General features: G+C 43.5%; 3 protein-coding genes across 7 annotated transcripts in view; 2 read left to right on the top strand and 1 right to left on the bottom strand.

Moving 5' to 3' along the window:
- The window catches only part of LOC110975004 (serine/threonine-protein kinase BRSK2-like), a 33,388-nt gene extending 19,371 nt beyond the window's left edge, over nucleotides 1-14,017 (top strand). Inside the window, exons 7-16 of one of the 2 annotated variants that reach the window (XM_087130484.1) lie at nucleotides 233-379; nucleotides 2,340-2,374; nucleotides 3,873-3,927; nucleotides 4,701-4,813; nucleotides 5,329-5,435; nucleotides 5,764-5,890; nucleotides 6,935-7,264; nucleotides 7,831-7,957; nucleotides 8,959-9,136; nucleotides 9,659-14,017. In XM_087130484.1, the coding sequence (XP_086986610.1) occupies nucleotides 233-379; nucleotides 2,340-2,374; nucleotides 3,873-3,927; nucleotides 4,701-4,813; nucleotides 5,329-5,435; nucleotides 5,764-5,890; nucleotides 6,935-7,264; nucleotides 7,831-7,957; nucleotides 8,959-9,136; nucleotides 9,659-9,945 (1,506 nt within the window). In that variant the 3' untranslated portion in view covers nucleotides 9,946-14,017. Of the gene's footprint in view, nucleotides 1-232; nucleotides 380-2,339; nucleotides 2,375-3,872; nucleotides 3,928-4,700; nucleotides 4,814-5,328; nucleotides 5,436-5,763; nucleotides 5,891-6,928; nucleotides 7,265-7,830; nucleotides 7,958-8,958; nucleotides 9,137-9,658 lie in introns of both variants that reach the window. The other variant, XM_022227050.2, reaches the window with a different exon arrangement.
- LOC110975003 (uncharacterized) lies at nucleotides 12,610-19,376 on the bottom strand. Its single transcript, XM_022227048.2, has 5 exons — nucleotides 19,144-19,376; nucleotides 18,475-18,917; nucleotides 17,448-18,034; nucleotides 16,190-16,702; nucleotides 12,610-15,984 (listed from the first exon to the last, which is right to left on the bottom strand). Exons 2-5 carry the CDS (start codon nucleotides 18,810-18,812, stop codon nucleotides 14,912-14,914), a joined length of 2,511 nt encoding a protein of 836 aa, XP_022082740.2. The 5' UTR covers nucleotides 18,813-18,917; nucleotides 19,144-19,376; the 3' UTR covers nucleotides 12,610-14,911.
- A 122-nt stretch (nucleotides 19,377-19,498) lies between these two features.
- The window catches only part of LOC147795904 (uncharacterized), a 79,573-nt gene continuing 78,685 nt past the window's right edge, over nucleotides 19,499-20,386 (top strand). For all 4 annotated transcript variants that reach the window (XR_015423468.1, XM_087130486.1, XM_087130490.1 and 1 more), the window contains exon 1: nucleotides 19,499-19,664. The gene's annotated coding sequence lies outside the window, so the exon portion shown is untranslated. The remainder of the gene's footprint in view (nucleotides 19,665-20,386) is intronic.

Below are 20,386 nucleotides of genomic sequence, written 5' to 3'. Positions count from 1 at the left end.
CCAGTTCCCGCTGTACTTCCTGATTCAGTGATCAGAAATCTTGAAGAAAGAAAGTATTTCCTTACTTCCGGCTCTCGAGACTTTTTGTATTTGCAGACACACGTGTTGGAAGCAAACAGGAGGAACTTTCAAAGCTGTTGTGAGGAAAAGTTGCCCCCCTTTGGCATGGGCAAGTAGTAGTTTAATGTTTTTAACAAAAAGCCTGATGCCATTGTTTTGTTTGAATTCTCAGGGAGCGTTACCGTTTGATGACGATAATCTCAGGAATCTCTTAGAGAAAGTCAAGAGGGGGGTGTTCCACATCCCCCACTTTGTCCCGCCCGACTGTCAGAATCTGTTACGCGGGATGGTGGAGACGCAAGCAGAGAGGCGGCTCACGGTAAGGCCTGTCATCCGGTCTTTGAATTTTTGTTGAAAATTTACTAGACTGCCTGTCCAGCAGTGCATGAAACTCACTAGACAGAAACCGGTGTTGCAAGATGAGCACGTACAACCACCAGCTCTGCCGTTGCCAGCCGCCTTGCTATTGCATGTATGTTATTAATGAAATTAAGAATGACTGTCTGTTTTAACATGCCGTCGCACAAGATGAACAAATGATGCCAACGCAGACATGTATGGGTGTTGCTTAAAAGGGTTCATTTTGTTCTGTAAACATACTAGTGTTGGTTTTTCCGTGTTATTCAGCAGAATATGATGGGCAAAACAATAACTGCACCACCGGAGTAGTGTTTTAATGGGCTGCAAAAGACCAATGTCAAATCAGTGTACACAATGCCACGGTCCATTGTAAAATTAAAATCTTGTGTCAAAATGACAGTTGTTTGGGTTTATTTATGCATCGCAAGTGGAAAATTCAAACTTATGTAATTTACGATTGTGTTTATGGTCCCAAGGGTGTACTGTAGGCATTTATTAAGGGCAGAAATGTTAGCCCTCACAAACTGGCCACCACAAGCTACCGTAGTTTGGCCGTTGTAAACACTTTTCAGTTTAATCAGTTGATGCTTCAATTATTGAGTTAATTTCTCTGTTTGATTAATCAAAAACCACTTTGTGAAAATAAAAGCTTCTTTCAAAATGCACAACAGACTAACCAAAATCGTAATAAACCATAATCATGGTATATACAATAAAGACACAAAAAAAAAAGATTTCAAAGCTGAACTTTGCCAATTTAACCTTACTTGACAAATTAGTGGATGGAAAAGTCAGCCATTGGATTAATCAAAACTGTGATCAAAAAGGGAATGGTTTTTGCGGACAGAAAAACTCTACACTAGTGGATCTTGGGCCAGCAGAAACTACGACAGGCTATGTGTGGTGCAAGCAGCCATAGATTTGTACAAGAAATACGTGGATTAAGTTTCGAGCATAATGTAGCAAATCTTTGATGTGGTAGGTTGTTTGAATTCAGGCAGATGTCATCAAGGCTGTCTCAAAGACGGTGTGGTGCTTCACTGCGGAAGACCTTAAAACTCAATTATAATTTGATTATTAACACCAGAGAAAGAACGGCCATATTGGAAGTGCCTCTCTTCCCAAGGACATTGCAATATCAATTTTTTTCCCCTGAAAGCCTCGAATGTCTAGACCATTTAATTCCCCGTAGGGCCATTTACAGGCTTACATAACATTACATCTGCTAAGTGCTTCTAGTGCGTCGCTGATTGCGCTTGTCTGAATTGATTTTTTTTTTTACATCTGAGAACAATCGATGCAATTTCAAACCCTTTATTGTGCTGACATTTGAACACATAGACTCAGAGCAAGTCTGGCGTTTTGATGCAATAATGAGTTTTTTCCCTTACTGTGAAAATTTTTTGGCCTGCGGCTGAATTTGGATACATGTACATACAGTGTTACATGTATTTGACGCAAGTGTCTTTTCTGTTGAATGTTTGGATTGATTTATTTTGTTTTAGTTCATGTGTTTGTCTGCCCTGTGTTTACCGGTCTGTCCGACGTCTTGGTATTGTCTGATTTGTTTTCCTGTCTGTTGTAAAGTGTCTGTCACAAAAAAAAAGCGGACAAGGTTTCAGACTAAACCGGTAGCTGTGGTATTTTTTGTGTGATTGGATGGGGGATATGTTATTTGAGGCTTATGTAACCGATTCCTCAGAACAGTGGGGAAAAGCTGATGATTTCAGAGAAACTTACAGAGAAAGTGTTGGAGCTAATGGAAATTGGATATAGGCCTAAAGTCTCTCTTCTTGCTCGAAAAAGGGTCCAAAATTGGGCAGTTTTTTCCATTCGGTTTTATTACCATATGGGTACGTTCCTGTGTTTATCTTGTTTTTCCCATCTGATCTTTTTCCTGCTTTTTTCTCTGTTTACAGATATCACAAATACAACGGCATCCATGGTTCTTAATGTAAGTCCCCTCGTTTCTGTTATTAAGTTATAAGTTTCTATTATTGCAAAACTAGCTGAGCAGTACCTGTTCTTGAAATCAGAATCGTAGAGTTGAAAGAAAGAATTTTTTTCTAATGAGGACAAAACATCATACAGCATTACATCATTTGAAGTACACGCATACATGGATAGAATGTTATACTACACGCACGGTACAGGTACATTATGTACATTCTGTCAATCCCTTCCATGATAATCGTCAAAATGAGGAAAAATGCATGTTGCCATGAGCAACATGCTTTTTTTTTTTACTGTGGAGTAGTAGTAATGGACACTCCTCTTTTCTAAGAGGATTTTTTTTTAGAAAAAAGTTGCATAGTACATGTATTTCGCTCCTAACTGTTCAGTAGAATTCCATTGTAATGTTAATCCTTTGTACGGAGAATCTTTACTTGATACTTGTAATCTGTGCGTGTGTGCAATTTATGCTGTTCCCATGCTCAATATTGGTCGCAGGTTTAAAATCAAAACTTAATAATGTGATCACCTTTATAAACAGGACCCTAGCATTCATTCAGAGATTCTTCAAACAGTGACTACATGTACATATGCATTTAAATATATTTAAAGCTACCTACATGTACGTGTTAGAAAGTGTGGACTTCATTGCTGTTCCTCATTTTGATTGAGTCAGTCACAGATGTTTGCATCGGCATGCCTGTGTTGATTTCTGATACATGTATGTTGGATAAATCATCATAGGTCATCGGAGTTAAACTAACAAACCGTTCCTATTAGTGGAGTTATGGTGGCTTTGCCAGCTGATAAATAGCTAAACCAGCCAGATGGAATTTGGGCATAAATAAACGAGAACAAAAATATATGTCCCTTTCGTATATATTCATCCCAGTGATAAATAGGAGATGTTCTGTACAGCCGAGATTTATTAGATGCTGCACACTTTGAAAATTTGTGGCTGTTGGAGTCATTTCAAAACAAAATGTCTTAAATTCTGCAGAATACATGTATAGTTTACTGCACTCATGCCAGCAAACTTGTTCCTGACCTAGCTTGTTCCTGACGCTAGCTTGTTCCTGACGCTAGGTTGTTTCCGACGCTAGCTTGTTTCTGACGCTAGCTTGTTTCTGACGCTAGGTTGTTTCTGACACTAGTTGTTCCTGATGCTAGCTTGTTCCAGATGCTAGCTTGTTCCTGTTGCTAGCTTGTTTCTGATGCTAGCTTGTTCCTGATGCTAGCTTGTTTCTGATGCTAGCTTGTTTCCGACGCTAGCTTGTTTCTGACGCTAGCTTGTTTCTGACGCTAGCTTGTTTCTGACGCTAGCTTGTTCCTGACGCTAGCTTGTTCCTGACGCTAGCTTGTTTCTGATGCTAGCTTGTTTCTGATGCTAGCTAATTCTTTCCCAAGTCTGAAAATGTCGTTAGGTTAAGTCTCAAACGTGTGTCTGCAAAAATTGAGGAATGACAATTTAATAGACACTTTTTTCTGTTCTGAAACAGTGGTTCAAAGAACGACAATCATGAAACAGAACTGCCGAGAAAAACCTCAGTCAAGGTAATGCAGATATGTGTAGTTTTAAATTCTGAGTAAAAATGCATTTCAACTTCTGCAAAGTCGGTAGTGAAATGTATGTACAGTGTAACTGTAGACGTACATTACATGCACAACAGGCAAACAAGCCAACCAACCAAACAAAACCAAAAACACGAAACAAAACAAAAAGAGAAAGCAAAGCAAAGTTATCACTAGCAACATGCTGAACATTTGGACTTGATACAGCATGTACATGTAGGGTTTGCATGGGAAAACCATTTGGGTCTCTGCACAGTCTGAAATTGGAGGTGCGCTTCAGTGATGATTTAGTTGTAGAATAATTGAAACTCTACTGAACACATTTTCCATACAAAAAAGTCTCAGTCAACGAGCTCAGTCAGTGCCTCTCCATTTTTTGAACCGCGTAGACATGTAACTCGGTCAAAAATTAAACTTTTGCTAGCTGGTGTTGTTGAGTTTGTTCATGGTTTGAAGAAAGGGAGTGTTGAAAGTTGCCTGTTCTCCTGGCAGTGCTTGCCATTTTGTAAAGTGTTACTTTTCCCTAACCTTCCCAAATCCTTTGAAATCCCCCAAAAGGTTTCGGAGGATTTTATAGGATTGAGGAAGGTACAAGTAGAACCTGGTCACTGATACTCCATGCAGGCTTTGATACCATTTGGAAGTTGAAGTGCAGAGTGTGCTATTGTTTTTTTTTTTTCAATTGAGGCGGATTTTGGAGAACTCACAAAATTTCCCACTTAGCTACTTTTTCAGACTTGTTTTGTCATCCACAGATACCAGTACTAATGAGCGAAGACGATATTGACCCTGATGTCCTCAGGAGCATGGGGTCGTTAGGCTGCTTCAAAGACCGAGATAAACTCATCAGGAATCTACTCAGCCAACAGTGAGTCTTTCGCTCAGAGGAGCGAATTTATTATACCATCCCCTCAAAACTTGTATCATTTGCCCCACATTTGTTGACCCATTAAAGCTCAGGTCATACGTTGTCTCTTTATCTGCCCCAAGCTGAAGTGCACCCCCAATCGGCAAAAGGAAAGACAGGTGGTTACAAGTGGGTTATTTGCACACGTTCTGCGTGTACATGAAGACCATACATGCTGGAGTAATTAGTTACATGTACTCACTGTGCTCCGTGTCAAACAAACGCGCATATACTTGCGCTCTTTATGGCACGCTTATGCGGCGACTACCAAAAAAAACTGCCCTCTTCTGTTCCGCTTGGAGCAGATAGTTTGACTTAACTCAGAAGTCAGCTTTCCCAAATCCTCTCAACTTGACTCCTCAGAATTCAAAGACTCACAACTTTGTTGTCTGGTCTGATAAGTTCAGTCTCAACATTCCCTCTTCACTTCTCCACTCCTGACCCCTTCGCTAATAAAACTTGTTCTCTAATTTCAGCCACAACTCAGAGAAGGTAATTTACTCGTTGCTGCTGGACCGAAAGCAGAGGAAGCCAAGTTTTGAAGACGACAGTGAGGTGACATCAAGATCACGCTCAGATTCAGGTACTTGTTAGTGTCCATCCGTCACTCTCTGTCAATTCACACATTTCTTATGGTCTGCCAAAGCATCCATCCAAAGAGGGCTTGGGGCCATGGATCTTTCCCTTTCCCAACACCTCTGTTGAATTTGACCTTCTGACCTATCATCTTTGTGTGCGAAGCCTTGTCCAAAATAGGTTTCCAGAGCTTTTGGCTCTGATCAATGTCAGCGTATGTTAACAGAGGGAGAACCAAGACCAAGCTCTGGACTCAACTTTGGTACATGGGGTTAGGTATCCCAACAAATTCTGTCTCATTGTTTTAACCCTTGGAACATCATCCCCCCCTGCAGCTGACCCTCCCAGGAAGCGGGTCGACTCCTACCGGAGACGCTCCTCGGAGAGGAAAACCCTAGACCCCCCAGGCGATTTGTCTGTGTCCCCAGCCAGGAGGGCCCTGCAGGCATACAACTATGGCGGGTGAGTACTAGCTGACTAAGGCAAAGAAAGGGGTGTTCGAAACAGAGAAGGCGTTGAAATTTACAGTATTGGATGTAAAGATATGGGACCGTCTCGAGACCTTGCTTATTGCTGAGTTGCGCTAATCCAGGAAGATTTTATGTAATCTACACTACACCTTGGGTGCCACAGCTATAAACCTGGGGTGCTACAGCTATTCACCCTGGGTGCCAAAGCTATACACCTAGAGTGCTACAGCTATTCACCTAGGGTGCTACAGCTATTCACCCTGGGTGCCAAAGCTATACACCTAGAGTGCTACAGCTATTCACCTAGGCGCTACAGCTATTCACCCTGGGTGCCAAAGCTATACACCTAGAGTGCTACAGCTATATACCTAGGGTGCTACAGCTATTCACCCTGGGTGCCAAAGCTTTACACCTAGGGTGCTACAACTATACACCTCGGATTCTGCAGCTATATATCTAGGGTGCTACAGCTAATGAAATCTCATAACTTTAGGCAATACAATATTGACTACTAGAGCATGGAAAGTGTTGGGATCTGTACCTTGGAAAGGAAGATATGGAACCTCCCTTAGACCTCACTGTTGCTAAATAATGAAGAAGCATGATGTTGATAAATGAGTACTGACAGAGCAAGGAAGGGGTCGAAGGATGGCCAAGAATCAGGGTAGAAATGAGAATCTTGGAGTGGAAGATAGGGAACTTCCTGAGACATCACTTGCTGCTGAGTAATGAAGGAACCTGACTTGATTGGCGCTGGCTAATTAAGGGAAAAGAGGGTAAGAGTTCAGATGTGTGTTAGAAGAGATGATGTGAAGTAGAGGAAAGGTTTAATTGGTCACTTTGGGAGGGATTCAGTTTTCAGTTACGGTCGCTTAAAGATGATGCAATAACTGAAAGATGACAAGATCCTCTCTAGGACGCTCTCTGAAGTAAATCAGGTCAGGCATCCACAGGTTTGTGAGGCACAGTGAGTTGGTGCTGATCCTGTTTGAGTGCTTTTAGGATGCCATGTGAGTTTCTCTCTCAACAGGAGCAGGAGTGTGACCAACAGCCCCCTGCCCTCCCCCCAGCACAGCCCCCGCCACCTGCCCCGCCAGCACTCCAGCAGCGCCATGATGCCCATCACCAACAGCCCCGCCCATGCCACGCCCCCCGGTAGCCCCACCAGCGGCCCCCATCCCCCACACCTGCAGCAGCAGCAACAGCAGCTGCAGCAGCCACAGCCACCCCAGCAGCAGTCATTGTGGCGGGCGCGTCTCAACAGCCTCAAGAACAGCATCCTGGGGTCGCCGCGGTTCCACCGGCGGAAGATGATGCAGCCCACGGACTCGGAGGAGAGCACACTGACGCCAGACAGCTCGCCAGAGTAAGTTACAAGCTCGGTATGAGGGTTCAGGGTACACCCAGTGCAGATGTAAGTGAAAACGTGAGTTTGCATTTTTGATATCAGGTAATTGCTCCTGCAAAATGCGAAAGTGCTTTTTTGGACCATGAACTTGGAAAGGTGTTGATGCATGAATTAAGGTGTCACAGACCAGTGGGTATAATTACTCAGTGCATTGTTCAATACAGGCGATTCGCAAGAGTGCGCCTCCAAGAATTTGCAACGCGTTGGCCAATCAAAGTGCACGAAATCTGTTGACCCAGTGGACGTTTGGAAAGGGTTGACAGATTTCGCACATTGTGATTGGCCTGCGCGTTGGGCCTGCGCGTTGCAAACTCATGGAGGCGCACTATTGTGAATCGCCCATATTGAGCTAAACCTTTTTATAAAACGTGAATTTGTCTATATATAGACCAAGTTTCGTTATAATCAGTCATTGTATGCCTGAGATGGGTGGGAGACAAGATTTTCATAAAACAAAGTTTCTGTACCATGGTTTTAGTTTTCAGAAGAAAATGACTCTCGGCCAATTTTCTCATGGCAAATAGAATGTCTAAGAAGTCGTGGTTCAGCAGTCTGGTCACCAGCGAACGCAGCGAGGACGAGCTGTCCATGGCTATCAGAGATCGGACCTTCAGCTCTGTCAAGGCAGACCTCGTACAAGCTCTGCTGTCGGTGAGTCAAAGAGATGTAGCGTTAGAAATGAGGAAGCAGGAAATGGGGTTGGCAATCTGCAAAAGCAGCTGATTTAGTTTCGGAAAGACTAGACTTTCCAGTGTAGTCCAGTACAAAGAGAATTGATGGCATTGGTCACTTTAGTAGCAACTGCTTGGCTAGATATAAACGGTGGTAACTTAACCACTCCCTGCCGGGGACTCCGGAATCGGAGACGTATGGTTTATATGCGTGGCAGGGGTCTCCGAACTCAGACAAAGGAAACAGGGCCCTGTAACAAAAGACTGTACTCCGAACAAAAGACCAGGCTGCTGGCCATTACCGACATTTTTCACTCTCAAAAGTGGTGATAATCCAGCCTTGTTTTGAAACCGTACACCAGGGTTTGGGGCATTGAGAGCGAGCGGATTACCAACCGGGGACAAAAACACTCCACCACCGCGGTGATGAGCCACACAGCACCGCTGCACACTAATCTGGCCCCTATTGAAAAGAGGTCAGCAGTGCATTAAGCCAGGTTTGTGAACAAAAGACAGTTGTACAACACCTCACAATCTGGGCTCTGTTTACAAGGCTGCAGGCCTGGCTGAAATACTCGGGCGTCAGTGAAGGTCACCTGTCAACTTAGAGTAATGCCTAAAGATTACTTGGTACGGCTTTAAACAATCGTTAAATGAAATGATGAATTTTTGAAGGATTTTGAAAACGGAAAAAATGATAGTCATGCCGGCCCAGCATCATCAACATTGAAAAATGCCCCGGCATGAAGTGGTTAACACAGTCATTTATCACTTACTCCTGGTGGAGCCTGGAAGCGATTGATTTTTCCTTCTGTCTTTTCCATCATAATACTCAGGGAAGTTCAAATGATGACCATTTGTTTAATACAAATTGGCAGTTTGGCCTGGTATGTAGTTTATTTATTAAATGCATGGGTTACCAGGGAAAGTTGCCAGTGGTCGACGGTCTTCACTCAAACTTTCTAACTCTCTACTGTGCAGATTCACGATCTGAGTCATAGTGTGCTTTCGCCACATGCCTTCAAGGCAGAGCTGAAGCGGGGCGGGAGCAGCGCCGTCTTTGCTAAGCCGATGAAGTTTCACGTGGAGATACTCAACTCGGATGGCGACACGGGGAAGGAAAACCCCGTCCTTGTGGTGCACTTCACCCTGATATCAGGTCAGTGGGCCGTATTGGCTTTTGGCGCCTTTTTGCCTCTTCCTGCTTACACAATTAGTGGTTAGTTTCCCCCTGACCTCTTGGGTCAGTGGGCCATATTAGTTTTTGTTACCCTATTACGTACTAGGCAATGCCAGCTTACAGAATTAGTGGCCAGAAACTTTGGTCACTCTCACCCTGTTGCTAACTCAGCATCCTGCCTCGTATCATTTGACCCGCTGCACATTAGTATCAGTTTCCAATTCACAGGGCTCTGTGATCGGATACATGCTGTGCAAAAAGTAGCTGGCCACCAGTCATGTCGAGTCAACACATAACATTTTTACTGGTAGCCTTTTTTCTCTTGTGTGCTCTCATTTTGTCCTTGATAGCTGTCGGTGAGGACATGCACACAACCTGTGTTGAACTTTGAGTCCATGCACTGTCCAAGAAATCGCTTTCAATTGAGTTTTAATATTGTTTTTTACCAATTTTTAACTCCAACCCAGCAAATTTTAAATTTTGAGGGGAAATTTTTGTCAGGTCCTTCCAGACGGTTCAAACGTTTGGTGGAAGACATCCAGTCCCACATGACCACCTCCCGAGGACACTCGGAGTCCTCACTTCGCACGCTCCACTCATCGGCCAACCACTCTGTGGCCAGTCCGGACCCTATTGGCTCCCCGTTGACCCAGTCCTTCAGCGAGGACAATGCCGACGAGGTCTTCACAGATTGTGTGGCAACCACGTCTTCGGATGGGCCTTTACGAGGAGATCGGAAGAGCCGGGCTATCAGTGACGTGACCAACGGTAATGCATCTTTTAACTGACAGACCCTTCCCAATAAAGGTTAACATTTAGCATGCAGGGTGAAAAGATATTGGACATCGGGTACAGGTCTAGGTTTATTAAGTCAGGTTTTCCATGTGGAAACAGTTTTGGTATCGGCAAATATGGCTGGCAGGGAAAATGATATCAGACACAGGGCTAAGATCTCAGAAGTAATGGAAGAATATTTCTTCAGTGAAATAAACCTCTGAGTTTGAAGATAATTATATTTTGATTCAAAGATCAGCAAGGACAGCGCTATGTACTTTGACATTTCACAATAACCGTTCGTGATTGGAAAGGTTTGCCCATCTCATTTGGAAAGTGCCAAATCGGAAGGAGAATTGGGGGTTTTTCAGTTTTGAATCTGGAATATGTAACGGCTGTTGTGGTCTTGTGAGAAGGAGCTCCTTGTTTGGTATGAGTAGACCTTATTTAGGAGGAAGCTATTTTCAGTCTTGTTCCTTGAGTCGTTTTTATGAATTGCGGACTGTTATGGGATGGTGCCAGACTGTTTTATGACTGGTTTGTTTTCCAAGCCCCCTTTCAATGTGTTTGAAAATCTGGCTCAAAAATGCTTCGTTCAATCACAGATGTTAACTGTTTCATCAGAGCAGACAAGGACTGGTACAAATTTGTCGAGAAATGTCGTCCTATTGCTTTCATATCTACTCTCAAGTTCCCCAAATGACAAGTTTACCTCACTTTCAATTTCAAGCTGACTCATGAATAAAGTCTAGTGGGCAAGAAGTGCAAGGAGGGGAGAGCAAGTGGGGGAGGGGCAAAGCGGAGGATGGGGGGTGGTTGGTTTTTAAAAGCCACTTGTTTCATCCCATCATCACCACCCCAAAGAGCTAAAGATGATGGGCTAGAAGATGGGTATGCTTAACCACTACCAGCCGGGGACTCCGAAATCGGAGCCGTATGGTTTATATGTGTGGCTTGGGTCTCCGAACTCGGACAAAGGAAACAGGGCCCTGTAACAAAAGACCGTACTCCGAACAAAAGACCAGGCTGCTGGCCATTACCGGCATTTTTCACTCTCAAAAGTGGTGATAATCCAGGTTATTTTGAAACCGTATACCAGGGTTTGGGGTATTTAGAGCAAGCGGATTACCACCGGGGACAAAAGCTCTCCACCACCGCAGCGATGAGCCACACAGCACCGCTGCATGCTAATCTGGCTCCTATTGAAAAGAGGTCAGCAGTGCACTGAGCCAGGTTCGTGAACAAAAGACAGTTGTATAACACCACACAATCTGGGCTCTGTTTACAAGGCTGCAGGCCTGGCTGAAATTTTCGGGCGTCAATGAAGGTCACTTGTCAACTTAGAGTAGTGCCTAAAGATTACTCCGTGCGGCTATAAATGACTGTTAAATGGAATGATGAATTGTTCAAGGATTTTGAAAGCGGAAAAAATGATAGACATGCAGCCCAGCATCCCCATCGTTGAAAAATGCATCGGCACGAAGTGGTTAAGAAGTTACCAATCTGCAACAAGTAGTTGATGAATCTTTCTAAAAAAAACAAAGGCTTTCCATCCCTAACGTCATCGTGAAATCGTGAAGAATTGAAAACAAGTTACCTTGCAATTTTGACAACAAATGAACTGAATTTTGGCTCTGAACTTCACCTGCATCCCTATGTTGACATTTCACTGTTTTGGCATTTTCTAAGAATTTTCATTTCTATGAGTAGTGATCAGATGTTATGAAGGGAATACAGATATCAACACGTTGACTGACAGTCTAGACCTCTATCGTGGGGCAGCCGTCTTGCTTGTCTACCATTCCGAGCAATGTATAAACCAAACTGAGGCTGGGAGGGAGAGTAGTCTGTTTCCGTTAACCGGTATGTGGACTTGCATTGGCATTGTCTATAGGGAACAAGACAAACATGGCAGCGTTGTGATAAAGGTCTGTTGAAGCTATGCATTATCCAAGGTAGGGAAGTAAACCACACAGGTGAAAGACCTTTTGATCATTCTGTCCACACTAGCATCATCCTTAAATCTCGAGGACTTCCGCATCTTTAAGAAAGCTTCAGACAGCTTTCTCCCTGGAGCAGACAAAATGGTTAGAGCATTAGCTAAACATGAAGTTTTCTGCTCGAAAAAAAACCAAAAAAACACAGAAGGTGAACAGTCTTAATTGAACTTGCAAGGAACCTTGGCTTGGTTTTGCCAAGCGATTAAAATGAAATTGGACCTCGAGCAATGAAACGTGAATTGCTTGGAAAGAACCCAGTAGGTGATATGCATACCATTTTTCTTTTCTCTTTCAAAATAAAAAAACAGTATGGACAAGTCATTAATGTGTCTCCATGTGCAATGGAAATTGGACATCGTGTGGTGTGACAGATACATGACCAACACATGAAAAAGAATGTATTTAATATAATTTTATTTTATCTATTTATATTAAGTTATTTCAGTTGTGTTACAAATATTTCAATGTATAAAAGGTATATATATATACTCAGTGCAATAGTCTCTAATATCTACATGTATAATGTGTTGAACAAAATAGTTTTGTTTTGAGGCAGCGTGACTCCAGTGTGCACTTGTACGGCACAACAAATCCTACATTACCAAAGGTATCATTTGTAAATAGTTGTCATTTGTGTTGCAAAATGTCACACAGAAATCTCTTTGAAACGGTACAGGATTTCCCTTTCAAGTCGGCCATTTTTATTTTTGCAGCTGATGCATATTCATAAGTTATCTATGTAATCCACCAATCGCAAGAATATCCACCAAGAAACCCCACCAGTCAAAGTATTTTTACCTGTGGCAAAAGTCTGGTGTCTGTACTCGGCACTGTAAATTAGACGCGTTACTATAGAGGTCACCAGGCTTTAATCAAAAGGTGTAAAACTGATTGCCTAATGTGTGTCATGAATTGGTTAAAAGTAAATCGCAGATGGGCTCCAATTGGGTTAAGTGATGCATTAGGAAGTGAAACTTACTGTACATGTAACTCTTAAAGGAGAACTTGGTTCCTGTATATGTACATGTATCTTATCTATTGAATTATCCAGTCACTCAGTTGTACTTTGTGGCTTGATTATTATTATTATGAGTAATTGTGAATATTTGAATAGTAATTAGACTTTTTCAGGTGTCCAACTGATAAGGAAATTTTTGAGGGATGTTTATTGATGTACTGTTGTAGTGCATGAAAACATCTTTTTCCCGAATACATAATTTTTTAACTGTTGATACTTGTAAGGTTAAGCTTAGCGTTCTTCATCTAATTAGAAAATTTGACGAATGGTGGAAAGGTGGCATCTTTGCATAAGTTCAAAAATCGTAGTTTTGAAATTGTTTCATCACCCGTAATGTTTAGATTTCTGATACACAGCTTGTATGGCATTAGGCTTATTTATTTTGTTCGCTTTGGAGTGTTGATTCTGCCGAGGTAACGTGTTCTGCTACATAAAGGTAGAAGAAAACACAGATGATTCTGAGGTTTAGAAAGTAGTGAATGTTCTTGCAGAAGTATACTTATTTGTTTTGAGGGGGACAACATGCTTAACACCGGTTCCACCGTTAAGTGAATGATGTCTTGTTCACCATGAATTAATATATCTTGTTCGTAAAAAAGAAAATATGCTTTTTTCATGCGTCTGCGTTGCGCATGGCGTGACCAATGGAACTGTGATCAATATGAGCTTTTTTTTTTTACTCCACCTTTTATCGAAATCATTTCACATCTGCTGCAAAGGTATTTTGAAACAAGATAGTGACTGTACATGTAGGTTGAAAACGTGACCAGTCTCGGTGCAATCACTGCTGCTTGTGCTAGGTGTAAACAAAATATTTTATTTGGATGGCCAGTGATGACTAGTGTTGTATTGCTGTAAGCTTGTGTTCAGTTCAATTCAGTATTATTTCAAATTGCATACATGGTGTTAAACGAGTGTGTCTCTAACTCGCCGCTTGTATTTGAGAAAAAAAACTGATCCTTGTGAAATCGTGGAACCATTTTTCTTATCGCTTATCTCTCTCTTCGTTTGAGATAATCGTTCATTTGATGCAAGTGCATTGGAATAAACTTTTGACAATTATTCCTACGTACATGTCTATAAACATTGTGTTTTCAATGAAATTACTGAACATTTTCTAGGGTAAAGAGTACAGAAGTGTGACGTAACTGTGAACCAGAAAGTGCAGTGCAAACGAATGGAGTTCACGCACTGGTTCTCGCGCTAATGCCTTTTACACACTAATTGTGCGCGTGATGTATTCACTTCGGTACTCTATACAATTATAAATTACTTCATCAAATCAGCAGCGAGCAACATTTGTGTCTTTCATAGTTTAAAAAAATGATGTAAATTATACCCTCTGAAGCAAATGTAGTTCACGGTTATCATGACCAATAATGCAAACGATAAAGAAGAACTACAAATACGATAAAATACAAGTTCTGTACCCATCTTCGATTAAAGGGTGCTTATTTGCTTTTGTTTGGAATGTATTCCAAGACAAACTAAGTAATGCCCTCAGAAGTCCCCAAACAGTGCCCCTGACGTCCTTTCTGCCTTCTTTAGCTACATCTCTGCACTGAAATTTGACTGCAATGCATTACTTGAAGACTACATACATGTACGTCAGACGACATCCCATTCTTGGGAGCGTGGATTATGTCTACAAATTTTGCAAAAGCAAAAATATTTTGTTCCACTTTGTCACCCCTGGCTCTCCACTCTTGCAAAGTGAATTCCAATCACTGTGATTGGCAAAAGTTACCTCGTTGTCGAAAAAACTCAAGCTCACGCCGTCCGACTTAGTGCATCTAGACGTACCTGGACATCTCACATTCGAATCATCACTCAAAAACTGGGAGAGAAATGAATGCCATGGAACGGCTTCAAATTTCCAACCAAATGACCAAGGTTCGATGCCGTCAAAAAGGGATTTTTTTGGTCCATATTAAATGAAATGCCTTTCCAATAGGAATTGCGTCATTTCTTGTTCTTCCTCTCTCGTTGTCTTGCTAACTGCATCCCTTTCACCTCGCCGTTGAATCTCGTGATGCGCAGCATCTCACTGGGGTTACCAGTGATGGACGGTAGGGCAAGGGGAGCCCTCGCCAGGAACCGAGCTGGCTGGTTAACGGTGGTCTTCCGACACAAGCTCTCATACTCGTTTCGCGACAGGCTTGGGATGAAGCCGACAGCCTTGGTCAAGGCTGCGGCGCCACTCGACACGTCAGCTGTGATGGGCCGACTGACTGCAGTAAGGTTCTGCACCTTCACTGGGATGTTCTGGGCCGAGGTGGAGGCCTTCTGGTGCTTCTCCCTGGCCGTGTCGTGACGCAGGGAGTGCATGTATCTGTTCATCTCACGCTTCAAAAGGGTTTCCAGGGAGGAATCCTCCTTCGCCACTTCTTCCGAGTGGACACATCTACACTCCTCGCCACTTTTGGCATTGCTCAAACTTTGGCCTCTACCGACGGCCACCAGACTGCTGTTGACGACCTTCTGTTGACCTCTTGATGTCATAATGACCTCAGATTTGGGAGTTATTACAGACATCTGACACCCCCATCTTTCACCTTGATGAGTTGCTTCACTAGTTCTCTCATCAGCCTCGTGTCTTCCTTGAAGATGTGCGCAGGTATTCAGAATCCTGTTCCGGTCATCGAAGTGTTTGGGCTTCCTTTTCCCTACGGGCTGATTTCTACTGTCAGGTTTCTCAGAACACTGACTTTTGAACTCTGTCCACGGGTTCGGGTCACCTGACTCAAAAACTACGCCATAATTCAGGGCGTGGTTGCGCAAAAGGACAGCTTGTAGGAGTGTGTTATCATCCTCAAACGTGCTTTCCGTCGAGCTGTCGCACTCGAAGTCCAATCCCTCCATCATCAGTCTCCGTTGGAGATGACTGTCATCAGGTACCGGTATTCTTGTTTTTGGTTCATGCAACTCGTCGTCTTTCTCGCCACTAAGCAACGAAGTGCCGGCCGTCAGCCACTGGCTGTGAGCGCGTACAATGGCATCACACTCTGGGCTCTTCTCAATGCCAGAACTTTCATCTGAATTAAGAAGAAATAATGTTAAACGCAAAAGAACAAATTTGACAAACTCTACCAGGAACCCTTGGTGACACGTTTGCCAGAGCTTTTAAACATTCCTTCAGAATGCTTAGTGTCAGTGTGCAGATTTGGAAATTGACAGTCACCCAGCATCTCAGCATCAAAAATGACACATGGATGTGATCCTATATATTGAAGTTATTACCTTTTGTCTTCTCTGCCTCATCCCCAACTGATACATCACTCTCTTGCACTGCAATGCTCCTCTCTGGAAACCAGTTACTTTTTTCTTCTGCTTCCTCGGCCGGTTTGACGGGCTTCTCACAGCCTTTCTCTAAGTCCTCCCCAAACTGAACCTCATGGTCTTCTTCAACCTCAACCTTTTCCTCTTGCTCAGTGTCCCTCACGAAGTCGTCCTGGCCCTCGGCACTGGGTCTTGTCACCGAGTCCGTTTGTCTCACGCACGGGCACTGCCTGCCGCCTTCGGTCTTGGCCGTCGGGTACCAGCGGGGATTTCTGGCTAACCCCTTCCAGTCATGCACCTCGGGGCAGACGGTGCAGATGTCGGAGTGGTGCCGCCTCCGGATTGGTGGGAGGGGTTTCCGCAGCGAGGGCATCGGGGAGCCAGCTCTAGGGGTTGTGCGATGCCCTCGTCGGCGAACGAGTGTCAGGTTGCGTGAACCCGGGTAGAAGACAGGCTTCCCCGTAGAGTGAGTCGCTGGGGACAAAGGTGGGTGTAAGTTTGAGAAAGATGTAATAATGCCCCAAGGACAGGAAGGGATATTTCAAATCTTAAGGACGAGATACGAGTCAATGTAAACATCAAAACTTAAGTTCAAAATGGCACAGGATACACTCAACAGGCACTCAAAATCCTCTCCTATTCACATTTGGAACTTGAAAATTCACAAAAGCAGTGAGCAAGTTCTACCAACGACCGTATTTAAGCATAATTGGAGTAACTCTGACCGGACGCACGCTAGTTGACAATGGTTGGACTATCTAGTCAACAATTCGCGACCAGCCTATTGAGGTCAGTCGCATCATTGGTCGCTATTTAGTACGGTGCAGAGAGGACCAGTTATTAAAAAAAATGCCAGAGAAACAGTCTGTCACTAGTAAATGACCATTTTCACTTCTATTTGTGCTATTTTGTCCTTCCTATGGCCACCTTTTCTCCCCTTCAGCCTAAGACCTGTCAATGGTGGACTAGGGTCGTTCGCAAGTCTTCAACTTTTATGCACATGCGCTGGGTGCCTCACAAACCAACCACTAATTAAGTAGTGATACTTGACTGAACTTGCCCGGTACAATTTTAGAATGTTGATTTTATTTGTGATTCTAGGCTTTGAATGAGATTTGGGTTTATACCCACAGAGCTTTATGTACATGCAGCTCTATGGGGTTACCAAACTTCCCATTTTTCATATGGTCTGAAACAAGGATTTCAAAAACATTCTCACTTGCTTCTGTTGAGCCTGTTGACTTGGACATCTGTTGCCTACATCTGGATCTCTTTAAATTCGTGGTCCCACAGCAAACCGTGTCTTGATCTTGCGCTCCACTTTCCAGCTCGCAACTACTTCTGTTTCCTGTTTCTCTTTGCTGAACGGAGAGCTTGGGCAACCGCATCGGGTACATGTCCACCATCCTCTGGCGCCCAACAACTCTTCGCTCGGCTGGACCCGTTGTATCCTTCTCACTCGATGGTGGAGGCTTGTCTTCGCCGTCCGACTTCATTGGCATCAGGACTACCCTTTGTTTGCCTTGCACCGACAGCGGGCTGTAAGTGCGATTCGTCACCACCAGCGCACCCGTGGACTGGCCGAACTGCGCGTGGTCTGACACAGTGGTAGAGACTGGTTTGGGCTTGGCCGATGAAACAGACAGAGAAACTTCTTTTTGGGGAGGCGTGCGTTGATGAGCTGATAAGGCGGGATCTGCGACATCCATGACTTCTGGCTGAGGTACATTGTTGGCACTGAATATTGTCTGAATAATAGCAATGTCTTCAAGTTTGTTGTTTCCACTCAGCAACCCAGACAAGTTCCTGTGAAAAGATACATGTACATGTCAAACTTTCAAATATTGTAAATACGTTGGGAAGTTCAGTACAACGCATGAGTTTCCAAGATGTACACCTGTTTGCTTTTTTTCCCCGCAATTTATCCAAAGCTATTACACTTCTGTTCTGAAGTTCAGAAACTTGACATAATATCTCAGACTGATGCTCGGAACTTAGTTGTGAAACTACTTGTTTTTTTTACTCCGTTTTATTTCCGTTTGCAATGTATGTATCAAGTTATACACAAGGTCAATAAATGAAAGATTTATGACAAGAGTGAAATTGAAATAAGACCATGAGACATTGAAATAAAAGGGAGCAAATACGGAGGCATATTAACAGTGTCCCTGGTATTACATGTCATGTTAGAAACGAGCATATATCACAACCAGGGAGGGACAGCTTTACTCAAACGTCAAAGTTACCTGTTGAACAGGAGTTTGGTCAGGTTCCTGACGTCATCCCCACAACGTGCTGCCCCTCCACATTTGGCACCAGGCGTCATCTCCTCCAACTTGCCGAGGATAGTCGGTACCTCATCGGTATCACCGCCAGGGACAGACGCCGTAGTTTCCCCCGTGGGTACCGGGCCCGTCTTGGGTGGGCCTGGTGCTCGGTCTACAGGGCGGTATTTCCTGGGCTGAAGGACTGGGAGTGGTCGAGGTGTGGTCCCATCCTTGGGTTTGGTGAGACCAGCAGTGGGCGTGTTGACGACGGCCTTGAAGTACTTGCCTTTCCGTTCAGTAGTTTCAGACGTAGACATCTTTCCTCCAGTGAACTTGACCTGACCGACTTTTAATTTGGGTTTTAAACTGCTCCTGACGATTTGCCCGCCGTTCGACTGAGAAGCCTATCCGATCTATGATTACTGAATGTCAAATTGAAAGAAAACAATGACTCAAACATTCGAAGAGCTAAAAGTGGGCCCATTCTCCATTATCATGACCGTGTAAGAATAAGCTTAAAACATGTTAACCGAGAAAATACCCAGTTATACCTGGGTCTAAAAAGAAACATTAAAAAGCATAGGCCCTGGCTTGAACAAACGGTTTTTGTTGATAGCAACGAAAGGAAAACGCCGAAACTGCACTTACCTTACGAACTTTGCAATTTCGTTTGACGGCACATACGGCTAATGGTTGTCCTGGATATTACGCTATCTACTGGCCAAGAGCTATGAACAAAGATCGTGCTCGCATAATTTACGTACGCTACGGCTACTGGAAAAGATAGTTTCCAATTTTATAACTGTTAAAAAGCTGAACAAATCTTGCAATGCTGCCATTATTGTATCTACCACGTTTCACACCGCCCCAAAGAAACGCGCACGCGCGCTCCGTTTACGAAAAATTCGACACGCCGTCTGCAAAAAATGCCCAATTTTCACTTAACAACGCTACGTCACAAACTATCTAGTGCACGTGATCTATACTGCGCAGCTCAGTAGCACACGGCAACAGGAGTTTTCGACAACACAAATTCAGCGGCACGGGAATTCTCACATCTCAAGTGGGCGAATTTCATTTTCAGGTAACTTCTGCTTTGGCATTTTCTCGGCCTGTACATTTGAGTGTGCCCTGGAGACGGACACTGGGGTGTAGGCAGTCAACGCACGGTAAGTGAGAAATTTCTATCACTAATTTGACAGCATTTTGTGTAGTTTCCTGCCCCACAGACAAGATGCATTTACACAGGGAGCTCCAGCAAGGGCGGAATATTACCAAAGTTTGTTTGTGATGAAACCCTTCAAGGACCAGTTATTGTCCAGAATAGCTAAGCATGCTGCTCCAACCAGGAAGGGGGGTTGGTGAGTACCAGAGTAGGCTACTGGTACTTTTGGTAGGGTAGACCTTCATCATTATGCTGCCGTGTTTGTTGTACCGTTGTAAATCCATTGGTTATTATAGTAATACAGCTTCACTTATTGAAAAGGGGAAGGAATTCATTTCTTAGAATGGTAGAAAAGCAAGACGGTTGCCTCGTGATAGAGGTGTATGGTGATGTTTTTTTGCTTTGCCCACAAAGCCAGAGAGATACTCTCACAAATACTCTCACAAACTTCCCATATACCTAACTTCCCATACCCCTTTCTCGTGCTGTGCCACAGTTGCAGTTAGCACATGTGCCTGTTGGCTGAAAATCTGTGGCTGGCTTTCAGTACTAAAGGTAAAGAATAATTCATATCAAAACACCAAAATTGATATCAAAGACAAATGCTTATAATGGAAAACACATGCACTTACCTCCAACTGTACACAAATGGGGCACGTGTGACTTTTGAGGTGAAAAACTTTTTGACCAAATCAACGGATAATAACTTTCATACATTTACGCGTA

Source organism: Acanthaster planci, linkage group LG20 (genome assembly GCF_054643075.1).
Source record: "Acanthaster planci isolate LZ-2023a linkage group LG20, COTS_SCS, whole genome shotgun sequence".
In the NCBI taxonomy this organism is placed as follows: domain Eukaryota; kingdom Metazoa; phylum Echinodermata; class Asteroidea; order Valvatida; family Acanthasteridae; genus Acanthaster; species Acanthaster planci.
Note: the sequence above shows the minus strand (reverse complement) of the source record. Positions and strands in the feature narration are given on the sequence as shown.